Below are 23,600 nucleotides of genomic sequence, written 5' to 3' on the forward strand. Positions count from 1 at the left end.
TATGCTCCAATTCAAATGGCAAGTGACAAGCTTTACCATATACAAGACGGTAGGGAGATGTACCAATTGGCGTTTTAAAAGCTGTCCGATAAGCCCATAACGTATCATCAAGCTTATTCGACCAATCCTTTCTATTAACTTGCACTGTCTTCTCTAAAATCAGCTTAATCTCACAATTTGACACTTTCGCTTGCCCATTTGACTGCGGATGATATCCCAATGCCATCTTGTGTTTAATTCCATACTTCTCCATTAAGGAATCAAAAATCTTATTCGTAAAATGAGTCCCTTCATCACTTATAATCGCTCGAGGTGTGCCAAAACGAGAGAAAATATTCTTTTTCAGAAACTTGACTACCACCTTAGCATCATTAGTTGAAGTAGCAACTGCTTCAACCCACTTACTTACATAATCCACCACCAATAAAATATACAAATTACCGAACGACGGTGGGTAGGGTCCCATAAAGTCAATACCCAAAACATTGAATAATTCAACCTCCAATATATTAGTGAGAGGCATTTCATGACGTCTTGAGATATTACCTACCCTTTGGCAACGATCACACCGTTTCACATAGTCATAGCTGTCTTTATACAGAGTAGGCCAATAAAATCCACATTCAAAGACCTTTGCAGCAGTCCTTGCTCCCCCAAAATGTCCACCAGTAAGCGATGCATGGCAATGAAACAAGATGTCCTTCATTTCTCTTTTAGGCACACATCTTCTGATAATCAAATCCGGGCATTGTTTGAATAAAAACGGATCATCCCAGTAGTAGTTCTTCATATCATGATAAAACTTTTTCAATCTCTGCCCTACAAATTCTGATGGCACTACGTTGGCTGCCAAATAATTCACATAATCCGCAAACCATGCCACCAACTCATCCTCCACTGCAAATAATTGTTCATCTGGGAAACTCTCATTAATCTCTCCTGCAGAAAGTTCTGACTTATCCCCCAACTCAAGTCTTGATAAGTGATCCGCCACCAAATTCTCTGTACCCTTCTTATCCCGAACCTCCATATCAAACTCTTGTAAAAGAAGTACCCAACGAATAAGTCTGGGTTTAGCATCTTTCTTAGCAATAAGATGCCTGATTCCTGAGTGATCATTGTACACAATAACTTTGTTCCCCATCAAATACGACCTGAATTTATCGAATGCATATACAATGGCAAGAAGCTCCTTCTCAGTGGTGGCATAATTCAAATGAGCGCCATTTAGTGTTCTGCTGGCATAATAAATAGTCCGAAATACTTTGTCAACACGCTGCAGAACCGCACCCACTGCAAAATCACTTGCATCGCACATTAACTCAAATGGCTGGTCCCAATCTGGTGAAATTACTATAGGTGCCGACACCAATTTCTGCTTTAGTATCCTGAAAGCTTCAAGACACTTCTCATCAAACTCAAATGGCACCCCATTCATCAACAATGCCGAGAGTGGCTTAGAAATCCTGGAGAAGTCCTTTATAAATCTTCTGTAAAACCCCGCATGACCAAGGAAACTTCTCACCCCTTTCACTGAAACTGGAGGTGGAAAATTCTCAATAGTAGCAATCTTAGCCCTATCAACCTCAATACCATTCTTAGACACCTTGTGCCCAAGAACTATGCCTTCATTTACCATGAAATGGCATTTTTCCCAATTCAAGACTAAATTCGCCTCTTCACATCTCCTCAGCACAGCCTCCAAATTCCTTAGAAAATCATCAAAAGAAGACCCCATAATAGAGAAATCATCCATGAAGATCTCAATGCTTCGTTCAACCATATCAGAGAAAATAGCCATCATACACCGTTGAAAAGTGGCTGAGGCATTGCATAGACCAAACGACATACGACGGAATGCGAATGTACCATAAGGACAGGTGAAGGTCGTCTTTTCTTGATCCTCAAGCGCAATGGCTATTTGATGGTACCCTGAATAGCCATCCAGAAAACAGTAATATTGATGTCCATCCAATCTATCTAACATCTGATCAAGGAAAGGCAGTGGAAAGTGATCTTTTTCGGTTGCTTTGTTCAGTTTACGATAATCTATACAAATCCTCCAACCAGTTACGGTACGCGTTGGGATAAGTTCATTATTGTCATTCTTCACCACTGTAATCCCTCCTTTCTTAGGGACTACCTGAACTGGGCTTACCCAACTACTATCTGAAATGGGATAGATCACCCCAGCATCCAACCACTTCAAGATCTCCTTCCTTACCACCTCTTTCATTGCCGGATTCAATCGACGTTGTGCTTCAATGGAGGGCTTACTATCATCTTCCATCAAGATCTTGTGCATAACTGTGGATGGACTTATTCCCTGAATATTTGCCAACGTCCATCCAATTGCCAACTTATGGGTTCTCAACACCCTTAACAGTTTTTCCATCTCCTCATTAGAAAGAGAAGAAGACACAATGACTGGTAAAGTCTCCTTCTCACCCAGAAAAGCATAGCGAAGATGTGCAGGCAATGATTTCAATTCCAACTCTAGAGGTTTCTGAACTGATGGTAATGGTCTTTCAGGTCCTTGGCCCAAATCTTCATATTTCCGCTTATAAATTGGCCCTTTCGAATTCATCCACTGTACACACTCTTGGACCTCACTGTCTAACTCAGCATCTATATCCCCAATTGTCAAACTCTTCTGAAGTGAATCCTCTGTAAGATGAATTTCTGCCACTGCTTTCTCTACCATGTCAACTTTGAAACAGCTGTCATTGACATTTGCAAACTTTAAAGCCTTAAACACGTTGAATACCACTTCTTCACCCTTAACTCGCAGTGTCAGTTCACCTTTCTGAACATCAATCATAGCCTGCCCAGTAGCTAAAAATGGCCTGCCCAGAATGATAGGTACATCCATATCCTCCTCCATATCCAGAACTATGAAATTTGTCGGAAAAATGAACTTGTCCACTTTAACAAGGACATCCTCTATGATTCCTCTGGGGTGTTTCACTGAGCGATCTGCTAACTGTAATGTGACTGTTGTAGGACTAGCCTCCCCCAAACGAAGTCTTCTGAATACAGACAAAGGCATCAGATTTATACTCGCCCCCAAATCACACAAAGCATGCTTACATTCAAACTTCCCAATTGTACACGGTATAGTAAAGCTCCCCGGATCTCTCAACTTTTGGGGCAACTTCCTCTGCAATATCGCACTGCACTCTTCAGTGAGCGCCACTGTCTCATAATCTTCCATCTTTCTTTTCTTTGACAGAATTTCTTTCATAAATTTGACATAACTAGGCATCTGATCTAATGCCTCAGCAAATGGAATATTGATGTGCAGCTTTTTGAATACCTCTAAAAACTTAGAAAACAGTTTATCCAGTGTAGTTTTTCTAAGCCTCTGAGGATATGGAACTTGAACTGGCTGGTTATCAACAAAGGGAGGACACTTGTTTGAACCCTGGTGGTCTTCAGTAACCCCATTCGCTTTTGTATCTGATTTCTCACCCAACTCTTCATTCTGAACCATTGACTTTTGTACACTGAGCTGCTCCACTTGCTTACCATTCCTCAATGAAATTGCTTGACAGTTCTCTTTAGGATTTACCACGGTATTACTAGGCAAATTCCCTTGCGGTCTGTTATTAAGCATGTTGGCCAGCTGACCCACTTGTGTCTCAAGGTTTCGAATAGAGGATCTAGTCTCAGTCATGAATTGAGTCTGAGTATTAGTGAGGGTCAACAAGGCTGCTTGCAAATCATTAGGCTTTTCAGGTTGATCTTGTGGTCTAGGCTGGTGCGACGATGAGGCTTGATTCATAGGCTGTTGTGACATGTGTTGCTGGTATGGCCCTTGAAACTGTGACTGTAGGCCCTGATTGTTTCTCCATGAGAAATTTGGGTGATTTCTCCACCCAGGATTGTAAGTATTGGAGAACGGATTTTGATAAGGCCTCTGAAAATTACCAACTGCCTGTACCTGAGCCTGATTAACTGGCATATTACCATACATGTTGGCTGTTGTACACTGTTCATACAAATGAGGCCCTCCACATAATTCACACCCTAATTGCATCTGTATAGCCTGGGCTTGAGCTGAGATCTTGTTTTGTTGCAACTGCTTTGTCAATGAAGCAACCTGAGCAGTTAAAGCAGTGATAGCATCTAATTTATGTACCCCAGCTACTTTTCTCTGTGAAGTGTCTCGTTCGGCAGGCCACTGATAATTGTTCATAGCCATCTCCTCTAACAATTCATATGCCTCATCAGCCTTTTTACTCATGAAAGCATCACCTGCTGCTGCATCTATTATAGTACAAGTAGTACCGCAAAGCCCATTATAAAAATTGTGGACTAACATCCACTTCTCTATACCGTGATGAGGGCATTTCCTGAGCAGGTCTTTGAATCTTTCCCAAGCATCGTACAATGACTCTCCCTCATTCTGATAGAAGTTATTGATTTCTCCCCTCAACTTAGCAGCTTTTGCAGGAGGAAAGAACTTTGAGAGAAACTTCTGAGCTAGTTCCTCCCATGTATTGATTGAGTTGGCCTGTAGAGAAATAAGCCAACTTTTTGCCCTGTCCCTTAGTGAAAAAGGGAACAATCTCAACCTTATTGCATCATCGCTCACCCCATTAAACTTAAACGTTGCACATAGCTCAAGGAAGTTCACTATGTGCAAGTTAGGATCCTCATTGAGGAGACCACCAAACTGGACAGAAGTCTGGACCATTTTTATCATCGTCAGCTTAATCTCAAAGTTATTGGCAGTAACAGTCGGCGGCCTAATGCACGAGTGCACTCCTGTGACAGCAGGGAGCACATAATCTCTTAATGCTCGTACATTTTGGTCCTGAGCGATGTGATTTTGACCATCATTATTGTTAGCCCCGTCTCTTTGGTTGGTAGACATTGATGCTTCCAACCTATTTTTCCTTCTGTTTTGTCTGCAGGATCTTTCGATTTCAGGATTAACAGGCACAAGATTTGCAGATCCTTCACGTCGCATACAAAAGATTCACCTATTAAAGCAAAATGCAACAACTTGGATTAGTTCAAATAATAAAAACAGCCAAATTAGAATAAAAATTAACTATTTTGATATTAATAGAATATCAATTCCCCGGCAACGGCGCCAAAGACTTGTTGCGATATTTTTAATGCGCAAGTATACGCAATAGAATAAACAAGTAATAGTAGTGGAAATACAGTATCGTTCCGTCAGGGAATTGATCTAATAATTACCAATAGAAAACTTTTATTTCTATTTGACTAATAAAAATTTAGTGACAATTAACAATGAACAATAAACTAGCAAAGCAAGATTTGATTAACGAAATTTAATATAAGCGAAATATTAGAGTATTCTAATTTCATCAACCTTCAATTCTATTCAATCAATAATACAACTAATATGTTTCTTTGATCTATGATTATAGCAAGTTTACTAATGACAATTCTATTCTTTCTCAAGATATAAAATATTCAGTTTACCTGTAAATTCTCTACATGTCTGTGATAAATTCTACACATAAACCGCATTAAGAACAAAAACCTAATTGCTACACAAACCAATTTGATACTTTCGTTCTAAATTGAATCTATGTCTATTGTCTAAAGCTATTCCAATTCTCACTTTTCAGATATTGAATTAAAACCAATAATCATGCAACAGATGGCCAATCAATTACAAGCATTAAACATAAGAACAATAAATAACCATAAATTCAAAGATTCATAGAAATTGCATTAAAGACGAATAGAATATCCAGTGACTACATTAAAATACTCTAAATAATAATTTAGTTCATAATATTAAACTTCATCACACAATCTAAAATTCAAAAGCATAAAGAAAAACAAACAAAATAAAAGTAGATTCTTCTTTGTGTCCTTTCTCCCGCCGTCAGAATGCTTCTCTCCCTCCTTCTTTTGATCTTCTTTTTATTCTTTTTACAAAACTCCAAAAACCTACGAATTTCCATGAAATTTTCCAAAAATGCCCTTGCGATATATCGCCCAAGATGCTGCGATATATCGCCTGTTGAATGTGCTCGATAAAAACGCAAGTTTCTGATGTCGTTTCTGCTAAGCCAAAAATTGAAACTGCTCCTTGTGCCGATATATCGCCCAAGGCAGGCAATATATCGCCTGTACCGAATTTCCCAAATGTTCACCAACTCTGACTACTCAAACAAATATTTATCAACATTCTCGAACAAATCAGAATTATTACGACACACTGCACAAGTTCACCAAACAGATTAAATAGAAACTTTCTCTTGAGAAAAACAACCAAATCAATCTGAAAATGTTATAAATAAGCGTATATTTTGTACGCTTATCACATGTACTAAACGTTTATTTAAATGAGAAATTTCTCGTTTATGACCAAAATCTTTTAACCCTAACCTAATTATGACTTTAGAATCACGTTTTCAACTATATGACTTGATTAGCAAATCTTGCACATTTATAATCACATTGTGTAACGACCTTGGTTATCCAGGGTGTTACAATTTGTTAGCTGTCTTAATTTAATAAATTTATTTTAAGGTTTTGAAATTTTTGTTTTGCATGTTTTAGATTATCGAGTAATTTAAGTTGTTATAGGGAGTTAGATTGTTAATTCTGTTAATTAACCTTTCTGTTAATTAACCTCTCTTGTTTTTCTTTGTCTAAGTTTACTATTCTCTCGTTTATCACTTCCATAAATTGTCCTTACTTTACCATATGAATGAAAGCATTTTACAGAAATTAATTCTCTTGTCTCTATTAATCCATTCATTCTTCAAATAATTAGCATTTTATAATATTTTTTAATCAAATCTAATCTTTCCAATCTCACTCTCCACCACAAACATTGTACAAAGTTCCCCTTGGCTTGACAGTAACGCATGCATGGTGTGTCTGAAAAAAAGAAGTATAAACTAATAAAGTTCCATCATAGGATAGAATTTAGAATGGCCTGCACTGCACACATCAGTTGTGATGAAATTAACAAGAAGTCCTAACTGCAAATCCCTATTCAACACTCAGACAGAACCACTTGTCAATAAAATTATTTTCATCATTATTATCCTCAAGAGTTGGTCTTTTATCGAAATCATCGTGTTATCACCTGGACATGATGTATCTCTCTAACCCTAATATTGTATTTTGTCATTCTATTATGTTTTTCATTGTTAATATTGATGATTAAATGTATCTAAGTTCATCTTATCATCATTTAATCATTTAGTTTCTTATATTCAAGATTAACATTCATATCATGAACATGTTTCTTTGATTATCAAGAATTGTATTCATACCTTGAATTTATATCTTGATCAACACCTAGGATTTGGAATATTGGATTATTATCATTATTCATTGTTGGATTTGCAAAGAGTAAAACCATATATTCCCAACAGCTCAAGACCACTAAACCCAACAAATTTGTTAAATCTAAAGGAAATTCTTCACTCAAATAATCATTGGGAGAAAGGTCTAAGCTGAGATAGAATTTTGGTGTACTTTTGATCTCGACCTTTCACATTCACAACCAAGCTATCATCATCATAATAAATGAATGCCTCTAGAAAAGCCATAGAATAGATAACTAGTAGGAATGCTGCCATTAATTGAATCCATTGTGAGCCAGGTTCAACACTTGTGATGAGCTTAAATTTGATTTTGATAGTAGGAAAAATGCATTCGACCTCAATTTAAGAATTCTTTAATTTTTCAAATCTTTCCCAAGCCACTGTGGTAAGTTACCTACTAATTTGTTGTTCCCAAGATCCGGAGTCTCCAAACTTGACAAAAATTCTAGAAAGATGTGTGATGTTTCTTGAAAACTTGTTGTCACTTAGGTGCAATGTTTGAAGGAAACTTAGTCGACCCAAATAGTCAGGAATGGTAAATGTCCTCAATAAATCCAACGATGAACTAATAATCCTGTTACACAGCAAAAAGTCGCTACCATCCCTTTTTCGGAGGAATCATATAGTCCTATGATTTCATCAACTAACAAGGTTATCAAGTGAATTGTAATTACAATTGAAACCACTGAAAATGATATATGAAGTAATATAAGAGAAATTATTCTTACTGAGGTCCAATGCTTTTAGGTAAAAGAAATTTCCAAAGCTATCAGTTATCTTTCCAACTAATTAGTCAGTTATTACTTGAGAGATCAATGCCTTCAGGAGATTTCATGTTGCCAATAGATTTTGGTTATTGGTAGAAAGAGATAAGAATATCAAGTTTGGTAGGGAATTAATCACCTATGTTTTCTGGAATAGGACCAGAAAATTTATTGTTTGATAGATCAAGCAATTCTATCTCAACATTATTGGAAGAAAAATGGGCCTTCAAACTGGTTTGAACTCAAATCAACATCTGCAAATGGAGCTATGTTGAATGGACTTAGTGGCTGACCTTTCAAATGAATTTGGATATCTGCCATATATGAGCACACTTACAAGGTTCTAATATGTATACAAATATTTGGTGCATAAGTCTCCTGCTTCTTCAACTGTTGGAATATATATATACAAATTCTCTGCTTGGTTCTTATGAGCTATCTTGAGTGGAAAACAGGATTATCACAGCAGTGAAAACAAACATTTAGCTAATAATATTAGTACTCACAAAATAATTGTGGAAAATCACTGATTAATTCTAAGTGAATTTTTATATATAGCTTGAATTTTAAAGACCCAAAGAACATAAGGGTAGACCTAAACTTGTATGCTTTTACCATTAACCTGAAATAAGAAAAAAATAAGAAAAGAGAGACTAAGAGTTTCTGAAAGATAAGAGCTGAATAACAAGTGAGTCTCTTTAGTTGTGTATTTTTTTTTTTATAACCGTGGGTATCAGGGGCCCCACCCCCACTAATCCCACAAGGCCCTGGTGCTTTCAGGGGCCCCACCCCCAATAACAAGTGAGTCTCTTTAGTTGTGTATTTTTTTTTATAACCGTGGGTATTAGTGAGTCTCTTTAGTTGTGTATTGATATTGTTTCTATAATATAATACAAGACTATTTCCAATAACTGAAAGATGAGAACTTCTGTTAGTTATTACTAGTACATGTTTGTGTTGTTAGTGGTAAAACATTACTGCAAGGCTATAGCTGTTAGAAGATTCTCTAATATGGCTCTCAAATTGTACATGAATTCTTCGAAGTAAGCTTGTGATAAAGAAAGTGAAACCTTGCAAATGAAAGAGTTTGGTGCATAAGTCTGCTGCAGCTTCTTCAACTGTTGGAATATATATACCAATTCTCTGCTTGGTTCTTATGAGCTGTCTGATAGACCTCCCATCACTTTTGCATACAATAGGAGGGGTAAGGGTATAAATGGGCTCGAGGTAAAGGCTGATCAAGAGGAAAGAAACATTATGTGAGGTAGTTATATGAGGAGTTTTTGGGTGTAAGAGGGGTACACGGGAATAGGGTGTAAACCTTACTATAAATAAGGATAGACCAGAATTATATGTTTTTAGGCTGGAATTGAGTTGTAGTTTCTATTTTTGGGAGAGGCCAGGCTCTCGAACTACCTGGGTATTAATGCAAGCTGGTTTTCATTCAATTTTTCTCTGCATTATTTCTTTTCTGTTATTCTGTTCTGTTTGTTGGCTGTTTTGGGACATCACAGATAGGAAATTCCTATCAAATTGGTATCAGAGCCATCGATTGTCATGGGGCCTAAGAGGGATCTGCCAACAGATGTGTTGGAAGAGAAGGTGGAGTTATTTCAGGCGGATTTCAGGCGTGAGTTGGGGGAGTTCCGATCTGAGTTTCAGGACCTTCCGCAGGAGCTGGAATTACTGAAGACCGAAGTGCAGCGACTGCCGGCTATGGAGAAGAAGATGGATTTTGTGGTGGCACACTTGGCCCAGCTATTGCAGTCGGCGGGAAAGCCAGTGGGCGAGACATCCACCATGAATTCCGATCGGCCTCGTCGCGTAATCGAGGAGGAGCTCGGCTCAGGCGCTCGTCATTCATCTCCAGCACCTCCGATTAGTGGGGAGCCGTCCACTGTACATCTCGATCCTCACCAGTCGCCATCGGAGAACATTTATGGCGGGGGGCCGAATTTTGGACAGGATTTTCGACCGCCGCGTATGGAATTACCTTTGTTTGCGGGAGAGAATCCGGACGGCTGGATTCATCGAACTGAACGTTATTTTTTGTTGATGCATATGACCGAACCGCAGATGTTGGAGACGGCGATTATTGGACTGGATGGGGATGCACTCACGTGGTTTCAGTAGGAAAATCAACGGCGACCGATTACTTAGTGGGCTAGTCTGAAACAACAAATTTTACTACGATTCCGGGCGTCGCCGGTGGGTTCGTTATCGGAGGAGCTACTGTCTGTGACCCAGACGTCCATTGTGCGTGATTACCGTCTTCGCTGGGAAATGCTGGCTTCTCGGGTCCCTGATGTGCCCGACCATGTGTTGGAAGGCAGCTTTGTCTGTGGGCTCAAAGAGAGCATCAAAGCAGCCCTTCATATCCTCCAGCCCATGGGCCTATCCAATATCATGGATACGGCCCAACGGATAGAAGAAGGCCACCAATTGCTTCAGACGGGCCAGCCCATTAGATCTGGGTTCACTAAACAAACCCTAAGCCCACTTACCTTACCCAGAACCAATCAGCCGCCCTTCCTAGCCAAGCCGCCTATGACCTCCCCGACAGCTCTTTCTTCTCAGGCATCAGTGTAGACCAGCAGCAGCGTAACTCAAGCGTCGAAAACGTCATTCTGTCGACTAACAGACGCCGAGTACCAGGATAAACATGCGCGTGGCGTTTGCTTTCGCTGTGATAAAAAATTCCACCGTGGCCATGAATGTGAGCAGAAGTCCCTCCAAGTGTTACTGCTCGTGGATGACGAAGAGTTTGTGCAGCTGGAGGAATCGCCACCACCATCCCCAGAATCCGGCGAACTGTGTGGCGCCGAGGAGACGCTGGCCACCCTTTCTTTGAACTCTCTGGTGGGCATTTCGTCCACTCACACCATGAAACTAGCTGGGCATATTGGGCAAAAACCAGTCACAGTGCTAATTGACAGTGGGGCAACCCACAATTTTATTTCAACAGCGATTGTTTCTGCAGTGGGAATACCGATTACAGCCACTACGTGTTATGGGGTTCTATTGGGAACTGGCGGCAAGGTCCGAACGGAAGGTATTTGTGCCCAAGTGGAGCTTGATCTCGGAGCATTACGTGTGGCCACTGATTTTTTGCCGCTGGAACTTGGCGGGGCGGACGTGATACTTGGTATTAAGTGGCTGGAAACACTTGGAAATATGCAGGTTAATTGGCAGACCATGGTCATGAAGTTTGAGATGGCGGGTTCGTGGGTTACGTTACAAGGCGACCCTAGTCTTTGTAAATCTCCTATTTCATTGAACGCAATGATACTATCAGTCGAACGGGAAGCGCAAGGTTATTGGGTTCAGTTTGGGGAGCTAACAGCCACACCAACCACTGAAAATCAGCCCCTGCTGTCAGCTGTGACAGCCGTTTTACAAGAGTTTCAGTCAGTTTTTGAAATGCCAGTGGGTCTTCCGCCTTTAAGGGCTCATGAACATGCAATTCTTCTCAAAGAGGGCCCGGGTCCCATCTCCGTTAGGCCTTACCGTTATGCTCAGGTTCAAAAGGATGATATCGAGCGATTAGTAGCTGAAATGCTCCACGCCGGTATTATACAGCCTAGTACAAGTCCTTTTTCCAGTCCGGTTTTTCTTGTTAAAAAGAAAGACGGCAGTTGGCGATTTTGCGTGGATTACAGGGCTCTCAACCGTGAAACAGTAGCTGATAAGTTTCCATTTCCAGTCATAGATGAGTTATTGGATGAGCTTCATGGCGCACAAGTCTTTTCGAAGTTGGACTTGAAGTCGGGATACCATCAAATTCGGGTCAAGGCAAGGGATATTGAGAAGACAGCTTTTCGCACACATGACGGGCACTACGAATTCTTGGTCATGCCGTTTGGTCTCACAAACGCTCCAGCCACATTTCAAGCCCTTATGAATGAAGTTTTTCGCGATTTTTTGCGCAAATTTGTGTTGGTTTTTTTTGATGATATATTGATATACAGCCCGTCCTTGGAGGACCATGTACATCACTTGACTTTGGTTATGGATCGTCTTCACCGCCACCAGTTGTTTGCAAATCGCAAGAAGTGTATGTTCGCTCAAGCACAAGTGGAATATTCGGGTCATGTGATTTCAGCAGAAGGAGTGGCTGCCGACCCTAATAAAGTGGCTGCAATGGAGGCTTGGCCGACTCCTAAGTCTATAAAGGAGTTGAGGGGTTTCTTGGGACTTACCGGGTATTACCGCAAATTTGTCAAAGGTTATGGAAGCATCGCTAAGCCACTAACGGATCAGCTCTGAAAAGACTCTTATGGGTGGACTCAAGAGGCCGATTCAGCCTTCATTCACTTGAAGAAAGCTATGTGTTCGGTACCGGTCTTGGCATTACCCAAATTTTCAGCCCCTTTTGTGTTGGAAGCGGATGCGTCGGGAGCTGGGTTAGGGGTTGTTTTGATGCAAAACGGGCGTCCCGTGGCCTATTTCAGTCAAAGTTTGTCACCGCGAGCTCGTATGAAGTCTATTTATGAGAGGGAACTCATGGCAATCGTGTTGGCTGTCCAAAAGTGGAGACCTTATTTGTTGGGGCGCAAGTTTTTGGTGAGGACAGATCAACGCAGTTTAAAATATTTGTTGGAGCAAAGATTGGTGGCTCTTGAGCACCAAAAGTGGCTTACAAAATTGCTGGGATATGACTTTGATATTCAATATAGACCGGGATTAGAAAATAAAGCGGCTGATGCGTTATCGCGCCTACCTTGTGAGGCTGTTTTTTCGGCCATTTCAGTTCCTAATGTTGTTTCCATCCCGAATTTAAAGGCTCACACAGCGGCAGATCCTTTTCTTTCTAAGATAACGAAGGAGTTGCAAGAGGGGCAGTAAGTGGCTGGGTATTCGCTGGTCTAAGGCTGTATGAAATTTAAGGGGCGTTTAGTCATTCCAGCATCCTCCCCTTTCATCCCATTATTGTTACAAGAGTATCACAGCAGCGCCGTGGGGGGACATTCGGGGGTGTTTAAAACTTTTCAGCGAATTGCAGCCGATTTATATTGGCAGGGAATGCGGAGGGCGTTCAAAAGTTTGTTGCGAAATGTGCCACTTGCCAGCAAAGTAAGTATCTCGCTCAATCTCCAGCTGGTTTGCTTCAGCCATTGCCCATTCCAGACCAAGTTTGGGATGATATCTCCATGGATTTCATTGAAGGGCTGTCGAAATCGAATGGGTTTGACTCCATCTTTGTTATGGTGGACCGTTTGAGCAAATATGCGCACTTTATTCCCCTACGCCATCCATTTACAGCCACTACCGTCGCTGCCTGTTTTGTGAGTGAAGTTGTCAAGCTTCATGGGGTTCCACGTTCCATTGTTTCCGATCGTGACAAGGTGTTCCTCAGTTTGTTTTGGAATGAGTTATTTAGGTTGCAGGGAACAAGTTTAAAGAAAAGTACAGCTTACCACCCCCAATTCGATGGACAAATGGAGGTAGTTAATCGCTGCCTACAAACGTATCTACGTTGCTTTATCAGCTCAAAACCGAGTCATTGGGCTAGGTGGTTATCTTGGGCAGAGTATTAGTACAATACTTCCTTTCATTCAGCTGCTGGAATGAAACCGTTCAAAGCCCTTTATCATCGTGACACCCCGCCATTGATCCGTTTTGAACCAGCCAGCACCAAAGTCTCCGTTGTGGAACAGGTGTTAACTGACAGAGACAATGTGCTGGAACTTTTAAAACAGAATCTCCATAGGGCCCAGCAGAAAATGAAGTCTCAAGCTGATAAGAAGAGAAGAGAGGTTAATTTTGAGGTGGGGAATTTTGTTTATGTTAAGCTGCGACTCTACAGGCAACGGACGGTAGCCAAATGTGTTAATGAGAAGCTGTCACCGAGGTACTTTGGCCCTTTTCAGATTTTAGAGCGCATTGGTGCTGCTGCCTATCGTCTCCAGCTTCCTCCTGATGCTACAATACACCCGGTTTTCCATGTTTCATTGCTGCGGACAGCGCTGGGACCAAACCAGCAACCAACTAAGCTCCCTCCCGAGCTCACAGCGGAGTTAGAATGGATTTTGCAGCCAGAAAGTGTGCTGGAGTTTAGGCCAGGAACTCAGAAAGAAGCACCCCAGGCCTTGATCAAGTGGATGAACATACCAGAATGTGATGCAACTTGGGAAGACTTCACTGTGATTCAAGAACAGTTCCCCGATTTCCACCTTGAGGACAAGGTGAAACTGGTGGCCGGCGGTATTGATAGACCTCCCATCACTTTTGTATACAATAGGAGGGGTAAGGGTAGAAATGGGCTCGGGGTAAAGGCTGATCAAGAGGAAAGAAACATTATGTGAGGTAGTTATATGAGGAGTTTTTGGGTGTAAGTGGGGTACACGGGAATAGGGTGTAGACCTTACTATAAATAAGGATAGACCAGAATTATATGTTTTTAGGCTGGAATTGAGTTGTAGTTTCTATTTTTGGGAGAGGCCAGGCTCTCAAACTACCTGGGTATTAATCCAAGCTGGTTTTCATTCAATTTTTCTCTGCATTATTTCTTTTCTGTTATTCTGTTCTGTTTGTTGGCTGTTTTGGGACATCACAGATAGGAAATTCCTATCACTGTCTTGAGTGGAAAACATGATTATCACACCAGTGAAGTGATCATGTTTGCTGCACTTTAGTTGTAATTTCAGTCGCCTAAAAACATACACATGAGATGAGAATGCTGCCAAGGTTCATAAAGACGAAGCCAAATTACCAACTGCAGAAGTGCCTTTGAGTCTGACAGATCTGATAAATCTTTTACAAGAATTCCAGTCATTTATGGTTGGAGCTTGCAAGAATGGAGTAAGCTTGTGTCTTGCTTGTGTTAAGACATAAGATTTTTTAAGCTAGTTCAGACTTAGTTAAGGGCTGTCTTGATAAAAAAAACACAAATTTAAGGGAACAAAAGTACCTTATATAAGATGAATTCATACGAACTTGGAAAAGAAAAGCCTTACATGTGGCGTGCCACTCGAAATCATGTAAATGAGCAGCCTCCAAAGTAAAAAAAACATAATTAAAATACTACGAAAACCATTCTATCCAGGGTTAGTCAATAATGCAAAGAAAGAATTGGTTGTTGTGCCTAAATTGTACCATTGATATGATGATATATAATATTCTTTAGAGTGAGATTAATGGTTGGTTGTAACAAGAAACCAGTAATGGACCATGGATTTATCAAGACCAATCTCATTTTGTTTTGCCAACTCAAAAGCAGCCCCTTCAGATAACATTTTCCAATAAAGATTACCCCAAAGCTGCAGAAATGAAAATGAAAGCATTTAATACTTTTCTCCATCATCCCAAAACAGAAATCATATTATGAAATCATAGGAACTAGGAAATAAAAGCCTTACCTATGTCTTGTTACTCGAAAGGATGGGAATGAGGAGCCTCAAAAGTGTGCACAATGTGCCCAACTATTAAACATAAAGGAAAATGAAAACAAAACATAATTAAAAAACCACAAAAACCATTCTAGACTGGTTTAGTCAATAATTAATGGTAAAGAAAGAATTAGCTGCTGTGCCTATATTGGATTTGTACCATTGATATGATTTATAGTATTCTTCAGAATGAGATTAATAGTTTGTTGTAACAAGGAACCAGAAACAAACCAATAAGTTTTATTACAGTAACATATAGTAAATTAAAGTGCTAACAGGATCATGAAATTATGCATCCTGTAGCTAAACAAAACTTACAGATGATAAAGAAAAAAGACAAAGATAATTGCATTAGTGTCACACAAATTAAGCTTAATACAATAAAGAAGAATAAAACAGCTGCAACAATAATCATTCTCAGTAATGAAGTCCCCTAGGCCATTTGCGTATTGTTCTTATTCTATGCTCAAAGAACGGAATTCTTTCAACCACACTCTCCACAAAGCCGAAATAAGACTCGCTCCAAGATTTTCTCATTGCCAACATGAAATAAGGAAGTAGAAGTCCTGCTGCAAATCCCAATCCAACACTCAGATAAAACCAATGGTCAAGAAAATTGTCCTCATAATCAGCCTTAACAGTTGGTCCTTTATCGAAGTGGTCGTTATCACCTGGACATTTTGCGTCGAGGGGTTCGCCACAAAGGCCTAGATTTCCAGAAAAAGAGGATGCCTCAAAGGTTGTTATGTGGCCATTGTATGGAATCTTACCGGAAAACTCATTATTTGACAAGTTGAGATACCCCAAGAATGAAAGTAATGACAAGCTGTTAGGAATAGCACCTGAGAGCCTGTTATTTGAGAGATCAAGAGATAACAACTGTGCCAACTTTGACATACCCTCTGGAATGAAACCACTGAAATGATTTTTGGACAAGTTCAAAACCACTAAACCCAACAAATTTGTCATATCTGAAGGAAGTTCTCCACTCAAACTATTGGCAGAAAGGTCTAAGCTGACAACAAGGGAAAGAATCCTGGTGTACTTTTGTTCTTGGCCTTTTGTATTCACAACCAAGCTATCTTCATAAAATGTGTCATACATAGGATTTCCATAGAATAGATAACGATTTTCCCTTTGGACTTGTATCATTGCTTTGAAATTTCCATAGCTAGCTGGGATGCTTCCATTGTATCCATTGTCTGCAAGGTCTAGCACTTGTAATGAGCTTAAATTTGATAGCATGGATGGAAGTTCACCAAAAAATGCATTCGATCTCAATTTAAGAATTCTCAAACTCCCCAAATAACCTTTCCCAAGCCAGTGTGGTATGTTGCCTACTAATTTGTTGTTAGCAAGATCAAGTGTCTCTAAACTTGACAAATTCTGGAAAGTTGATGGGCATTTTTCCTACTAAGTTATTATTTGAGAGATCAATGGCTGCAAGGCTATGCATGGTGCCAATAGAATTTGGGAGTGTTCCATTTATCTGGTTGGTTGAAAGAGAGAGAAGTCTCAGGTTTGGTTGGGAATCACCTATGTTCTTTGGAATAGGACCAGAGAATTTATTGTTGGATAGAACAAGTAATTCTGTTTTACCAATTGGAAGAGGAATGGGTCCTTCAAACTGGTTTGAGCTCAAATCAACAACAGCTAGAGTCAGGTTGAATGGAATTGGTGGATGACCTTTCAATTTATTTGAGGAAACATTTAACCATATAAGATGAGAAGACATTTCCCAAAACCAATCAGGTATGGAGCCTGAAATGCTAGTATTTGACAAATCCAAGAACGTGAGCTTCTTTTGTGATCTAAGCCAAGTTGGAATTGAAGGACCTAAATGGCATGAACCCATGAAAAGAAGTTGTGCTTGGAAAGGGGGGGTCCAATCTGAACTGACAGCCATTACAAAAGAGTTGGAAGTGAGATATGCACTTCTCAACTTATGCAGATTTAAAAAATGTGTTTCAGTGATTATACCAGTAAATTGATTGAAAGAAACATCAAAGAAAGACAATTCAGATAGCTGGCCTAAACTATCAGGGAGAGACCCATTTAGTCTATTGTGATCAAGTTTTAAATCTGTAAGCTTTTGCAATGACCCTAATGATTTTGGAATTGGACCATGTAGCAAGTTATAGTTCAAAGAAAGCTCAACAAGATTTCTGAGTTGACCCAACCAATTCATTATAGCCAGGGCCGGCCCTGAAAAAAAGTGGGCCTAAGACGGTTTTAATAAATTTGAAAAAAATGGGCCCTTTTGTATATGTAATTTTTTTTTTCTTTGAATTGCCTCACACGTTTTGGTCCACTTGGACCACTACATTTATATTTATTTAAACTAATTGGGCCGGCTGGGAAGGAAAGGCTGCTGGGCCTTATTAAATTTTTTTTTTTCTTGAACACCAGCTGGGAAGGGGAAAGGCTGCTAAACAGGCCTTATTTAAATTTTTTTTTTTTTTTTTGAACACACTTAAGAGTTTACATGATATTTTGGGCCCTGGGTAGGGGTGGGCCCTAGGCACGGGCCTAGCCCTCCTATGCCCAGGGCCGGCCCTGATTATAGCTCAAGTCCAAGTTTCTCAAGGACTTAAGCTTTGTCAATGAAGGTCTTATCTCCCCACCAAAGTACCTGTTGGGATTATCATAAGGCTGCTCTGAGTATCGGTTTTGGAGAAGATCAACTGTAATGACTGCTCCTGCCTTGTTACAGCCTATTCCCCACCATTGACAACAGTTGCTGCCTTTCCATGATGCAAGCTTGTTTTGTGGATCTTCAAGACCGGTTTTGAAGTCAAGAAGAGCATCTCTCTCAAACTCTAAACAAGTCACATTGAACTCAGCATCACCACCATGAACATATTCTCCTGATATAAAGAAAAAGAGAATAATTTGTAAAACCAATGAAAACACAATATCAACCATTATAATTTAACTTATGATGATTCACTTGGAGACCAAGAATGTTATCAAATGAACTGTGGATGATTATCATTTATTGCAGAAATGATTATCATATTGACAAAATTGACTTTTTATAGTCAATATGGAAACAATTTTTTCCTATTGAAAAGTATAAATACATGAATCTATATACAAAAATTTTCTTTAAAAAAACAGCTATATTAATCTGTTAACCGACTGTGTAGAATTAATTAGATACTAATAGACCCTTTTCCTTCAAAGGGTATGGAGTGTGATAAGATACTAATACTTGCATGGTACTTTAGCATGAGAATCAAATTAGATACTAATGGTATATATTAAGATATATAATGCATATATACAGAATTCAATGACAGCTTTGCTTTATTTTTAATTAATAAGTGGTAGAAAGGAGAGCTTAATTTGCTGTTATTTGATTTTTGAATACCAAAGTACACGGTTTCTAGAAGATACTACTTTGGACTCTTGACTTGTGACTTTTGAATCAACCATACATTATAAGTTAATATGGAAATTAATTACATAGAAATTATCATGATAATGCAACATTTAAGGAAACTAAAGCCTGTAACAAACATATAATTAGCTAAATCTAACAAATTGTGGAGAATCACTGATATCAGTTCTTTAAATCCTTGGCTCTTGAGTAAAAAACAGGATTTAAATCCTTCTTGATTATCAAATCAGAGAAGTGGTCATGTTGATGTAATATATATATTCACCTGACATATTGATTGAACAAATATATATATATATATGAAAAAAAAAGTTTAAAATCTCATTCAAGCTAATATCTTTCAACAACTATCCTAGATCTACCAATGAGACTAGTACTCCCCAACTACTTCAATGTTCAATGTTCAATGTTCAAAGTTTGAAAACTACCGGAATGAACTAGTGTGAAAAATGAATCATTTTACCTTAGTCTTGTCCTTTGCAAAACAACACCTAATAACAAGTCCATAAAAATCCCATCTTTACTTTTTCCAATGCCTATGTTAATTAAAGCTACAATCTTTGTAGAAGTTGATTAGATTCAGTTACTGATCGAGAATAATAAGAACTTCCAAAAACAAAGTTGAAGGCATGAAAATAAATCTATAAAGAGTACAATAACTTAATACGAAGAATGAAATAGTATATATAAATGGATCGAAGCTAGTCTTGGTGGTTGAATTCCTCTTCATGTTGTGGAGCAAGGCATTTGTGGCTATAGTGGTGCAATCTATACAAACCAGTGGCAGGTAGAACAAGGCACATCATGATGCCAAAGATGACTACCGAAATCTGAGGACCGCCGGGAGAGTTCATAAGAAGGGTTGCGTTGCGCTTCAATATATGCATGAGATTATCTGCATGGCAGTAAACACAGCACAAGCAAATGAAAATGTGTAGAAGAGCCCACCCATGATGGCCACCATTGAATTCATTACTGTTATCAGTTGTTCTTGTTCTTGCTCTTGTTCTTGTTATGATCCTCTTGTCGTTCCTGGCTTTGATCATAATCTGAAAAGTGACCAGCATGGAGTACAAGAATGTAATCATCATAAATGTGTAGAAAGAAACGCCAGCCATGTCCGAGACCACTGCCACTGCTGCTGGAGATATATTTTCACAATTCCAAGCATCTGACAACTCCTTTCCCTGAAAGTAAATTCCACACCAACCCAAACAAGAAAGAAACACATCACCATAGTTTTCCATTAATATTTCAACTAACCCTAAATTACTTCCGCATTCACCTTCTCCTCCACACATATTTTTATCTCTTTCTTCTTAATTAATTTCAATGTAGATGAAGGAATTTGAAAAAGGTTATGATTTGTTATATATTAATATTAGAGTGTTGTTATTTGGCATGCCCGACACACTTTTGTGATTGATTAGCGGTATTTCATAAATAATTATTAAATTCAAATAAATAGGAACCTATATTGAATTCCCCAATAGTTGTATGACACCTCTTTGAATTCCCTTCTTTGAATCCCCTTAGTAGTTTTCTTAATATTATGAATTAGTTAATTAATTATATATGATAATTAAAAAAAATGTTTGAATTTAAGAGAATCTTTAGCTTATTCGGTTATAGAGATAGAATTAAAAATCATTCTCTTTCTTTCCTCGTTTTCTTTAACCAATATATTATTATTATTATTTGATTTTAAAAATATATATATTTTCATTGATTAATATATATTTTAAAATCCTTTATTTAAAAAAATTAAAACTTTTATGGATATTTTTTGGTTTGTTGTTAAACGTGTACACGAAACAAAATTATGGGATCACAAAAACACTTACAATTTTGAACTTTCAAATTTTAGTATGAATTTTTATAATTTAGGTTTACAAGATATACCAAACGTTATCTCATAATTTGTGTAGATATTTATCATTAGTATTTAAAAAATCAATAACTAAATTTAATCAAATCAAAACCAGTTTAACAATAATGAATGCAATAGTCAGCTATGAATAATAATTTCTGAAGGACCATTTAATTAAATAAATCAAACTTTATTTAAAATTAAAAAAAAAAACCAACAGAAGTGTTTAACGAGGAAAAATGTCTTCTTAGAGGAAGTTGCAAAATATATAATTTGAATTTAAAATACAAAAACGTGCTTATATAAGTAAAAATATTTAATTGTTAGTTTCCTATAAGAGTGTAACAATTTACTTAAACATTGATACTCGCTTATTTGTAAGCCCTCCAACATGCTTTTGAGCCTATTTGGTTATCATCCGAGTTGAACTGATGAATCATTTTCGAGTTGACTCTTCGTTTTTAAATTGAGATAATCCATTACTTATTAACAAGATTATATTATTACTGATGATAATAATTTTAGACATCAAGCTAATTATAATAATTTTCGAGTTGATCTTACGAGCTAATATTATTTATTTCAAAAATTATGTATAACATTTGGCCCTCAAAAGTATCTACTTGTATCACTTCGAGAGAGACTTTTGAATTTTCTTTATTGGGATACACCCCCCACTCGAGTAGTGAATCGACCAATCTATTATTATTTTTAACATTTTGACAAAACACGAGTTTTAAAAGTTAGTTTTTAAATTTAAAGTGTCCAAACAAGTAATCGGTCAAAATAATCCTTGCACAAAACATAAATTTATTTATATATAATTTATATTTTTTATAAAAAAAACCCACCAGTAAGTTTATAATAATAAATAAATAAATACAACAAGCTGTTTGAACTTTGTTTTCAACACTTTAATTATTCGTTTGGTCAAGACATGCTCATGTGTCTATATAAGGAGCATATTATATGGGTAGAGTAAAAAGTAGGGGTGCACATATGGACCCAAAAACCCGCACCCGAAAAACCCCGAAAAATGACGAAACCAGAAAGGTCGGGTCGGGTCAACCCGAGGGCCCCGTCGGGTATGAAAACACAATATTAATCATTATAATTTAACTTATGATGATTCACTTGGAGACCAAGAATGTTATCAAATGAACTGTAGGATGATTATCATTTATTACACAAGTGATTTGAGTTTTTCTGTGCTTGACTTGACTCGTGACAAAAGTGACTTTTTATAGTCAATATGGACTCTCTTGATTTGTGACTTTTGAATCAACCATACATTATAAATTAATATGGAAATTAATTACATAGAAATTAACATGATAATACAACATTTAAGGAAACTAAAGCCTGTAACAAACATTTAATTAGCTAAATCTAACAAATTGTGGAGAATCACTGATATCAGTTCTTTAAATCCTTGGCTCTTGAGTTAAAAACAGGATTTAAATCCTTCTTGATTATCAAATCAGAGAAGTGGTCATGTTGATGTAATATATATATATATATATTCACCTAATATATTGATTGAACAAATATATAAATATATATATATATATACATATATAAAGTTTTCCCTTAGAAAAATATACATAAATGTACCAAAAAGTCTTCAAGAACTAGTAACATACAAATGGCCGTTCAATTGTTAACCTCACACGCCAATATTTGGAGAAAAAAATGTAAGATTTAACCAGCAAAAAAAAAAAAAAATTGTCTCTATGGATTTGGATTTAGTTTTGCCTAAAAGTTTCTATTTCGAAAAAAAAAAAAGTAAATTTTTGAGATTTTATTTATTTAAAATCTCATTCAAGCTAATATCTTTCAACAACTACTTCAATGTTCAATGTTCAAAGTTTGAAAACTACCGGAATGAACTAGTGTGAAAAATGAATAATTTTTCCATATGCACGTGTGAACCTTGGTCTTGTCCTTTGCAAAAGGACACCTAATAACAAGTCCATAAAAATCCCATCTTTACTTTTTCCAATGGCTATGATGTTAATTAAAGCTTCAATCTTTTGGAAATAAATAGGTGATCGAGAATAATAAGAACTTCCAAAAACAAAGTTGAAGGCATGAAAATAAATCTAGGTAGGTAACTATTTGGTATCCTATACTGTATTTTAAAATCATACATATTTAATACTCTAAATTTAAATTTAATTAATAAAATTTTTAATCAAACTGCTGTCAAATATGTAAGTTCCAAATTTAAATTTAATTACTTAATTATATATAAGTAATGACAGTTTGATCATGACAAAATTTTATCAATCAAATATGAGTCTAGGATATCAAATATATATAATTTTATAATATAGGGTACCATATGAGCATTATTGAAAACAGAAGGTATCAAAATAATATTTTACAAAATTATAAGATACCAAATAATCTATAAAGAGTACAATAACTAAATACGAAGAATGAAATAGTATATATAAATGGATCGGAGCTAGTCTTGGTGGTTGAATTCCTCTTCTTCTTCTTGTTGTGGTGCAAGACATATGTGGCTATAGTGGTGCGATCTATACAAACCACCGGCAGGTAGAACAAGGCACATCATGATGCCAAAGATGAGTAAAATCTCAGGACCGCCAGGGTAATCCATAAGTAGGATTGCGTTGCGCTTCAATATATGCATGAGATTATTTGCATGGCAGTAAACACAGCACAAGCAAATGAAAATGTGTAGAAGAGCCAACCCCTGATGACCACCATTGAATTCCTTATTATTATTATCACTTCTTCTTCTTGTTCTTGTTCTTGTTCTTGTTATGATCCTCTTGTTATTCCTGGCTTTAATCATAATCTCAAAAGTCACCAGCA

At 37.7% G+C, this 23,600-nt stretch overlaps 2 protein-coding genes and 1 non-coding gene across 3 annotated transcripts; 1 reads left to right on the forward strand and 2 right to left on the reverse strand.

The window, feature by feature from the left end:
• Nucleotides 1-4,334: 4,334 nt before the first annotated feature.
• LOC133833287 (small nucleolar RNA R71) lies at nucleotides 4,335-4,441 on the forward strand. The gene has a single exon (XR_009892678.1). It is a non-coding gene; the product is annotated as a small nucleolar RNA R71 (small nucleolar RNA).
• Nucleotides 4,442-15,703: 11,262 nt separating this feature from the next.
• LOC133831790 (putative receptor like protein 25) lies at nucleotides 15,704-16,728 on the reverse strand. Its single transcript, XM_062262205.1, has one exon. The coding sequence runs from the start codon at nucleotides 16,726-16,728 to the stop codon at nucleotides 15,901-15,903; it is 828 nt and encodes a 275-aa protein (XP_062118189.1). The 3' UTR covers nucleotides 15,704-15,900.
• On the reverse strand, nucleotides 16,624-17,671 carry LOC133831791 (receptor-like protein EIX1). Its single transcript, XM_062262206.1, has one exon. The coding sequence runs from the start codon at nucleotides 17,669-17,671 to the stop codon at nucleotides 16,844-16,846; it is 828 nt and encodes a 275-aa protein (XP_062118190.1). The 3' UTR covers nucleotides 16,624-16,843.
• Between the last annotated feature and the right edge of the window lie 5,929 nt (nucleotides 17,672-23,600).

Source organism: Humulus lupulus, chromosome 4 (assembly GCF_963169125.1).
Source record: "Humulus lupulus chromosome 4, drHumLupu1.1, whole genome shotgun sequence".
NCBI lineage: Eukaryota > Viridiplantae > Streptophyta > Magnoliopsida > Rosales > Cannabaceae > Humulus > Humulus lupulus.

Excerpts from the sequence above, each read along its gene's own strand:
- LOC133831790 (XM_062262205.1), bottom strand. The coding sequence starts at position 16,728 with ATGCTATCAAATTTAAGCTCATTACAAGTGCTAGACCTTGCAGACAAT.
- LOC133831791 (XM_062262206.1), bottom strand. The coding sequence starts at position 17,671 with ATGAATTGGTTGGGTCAACTCAGAAATCTTGTTGAGCTTTCTTTGAAC.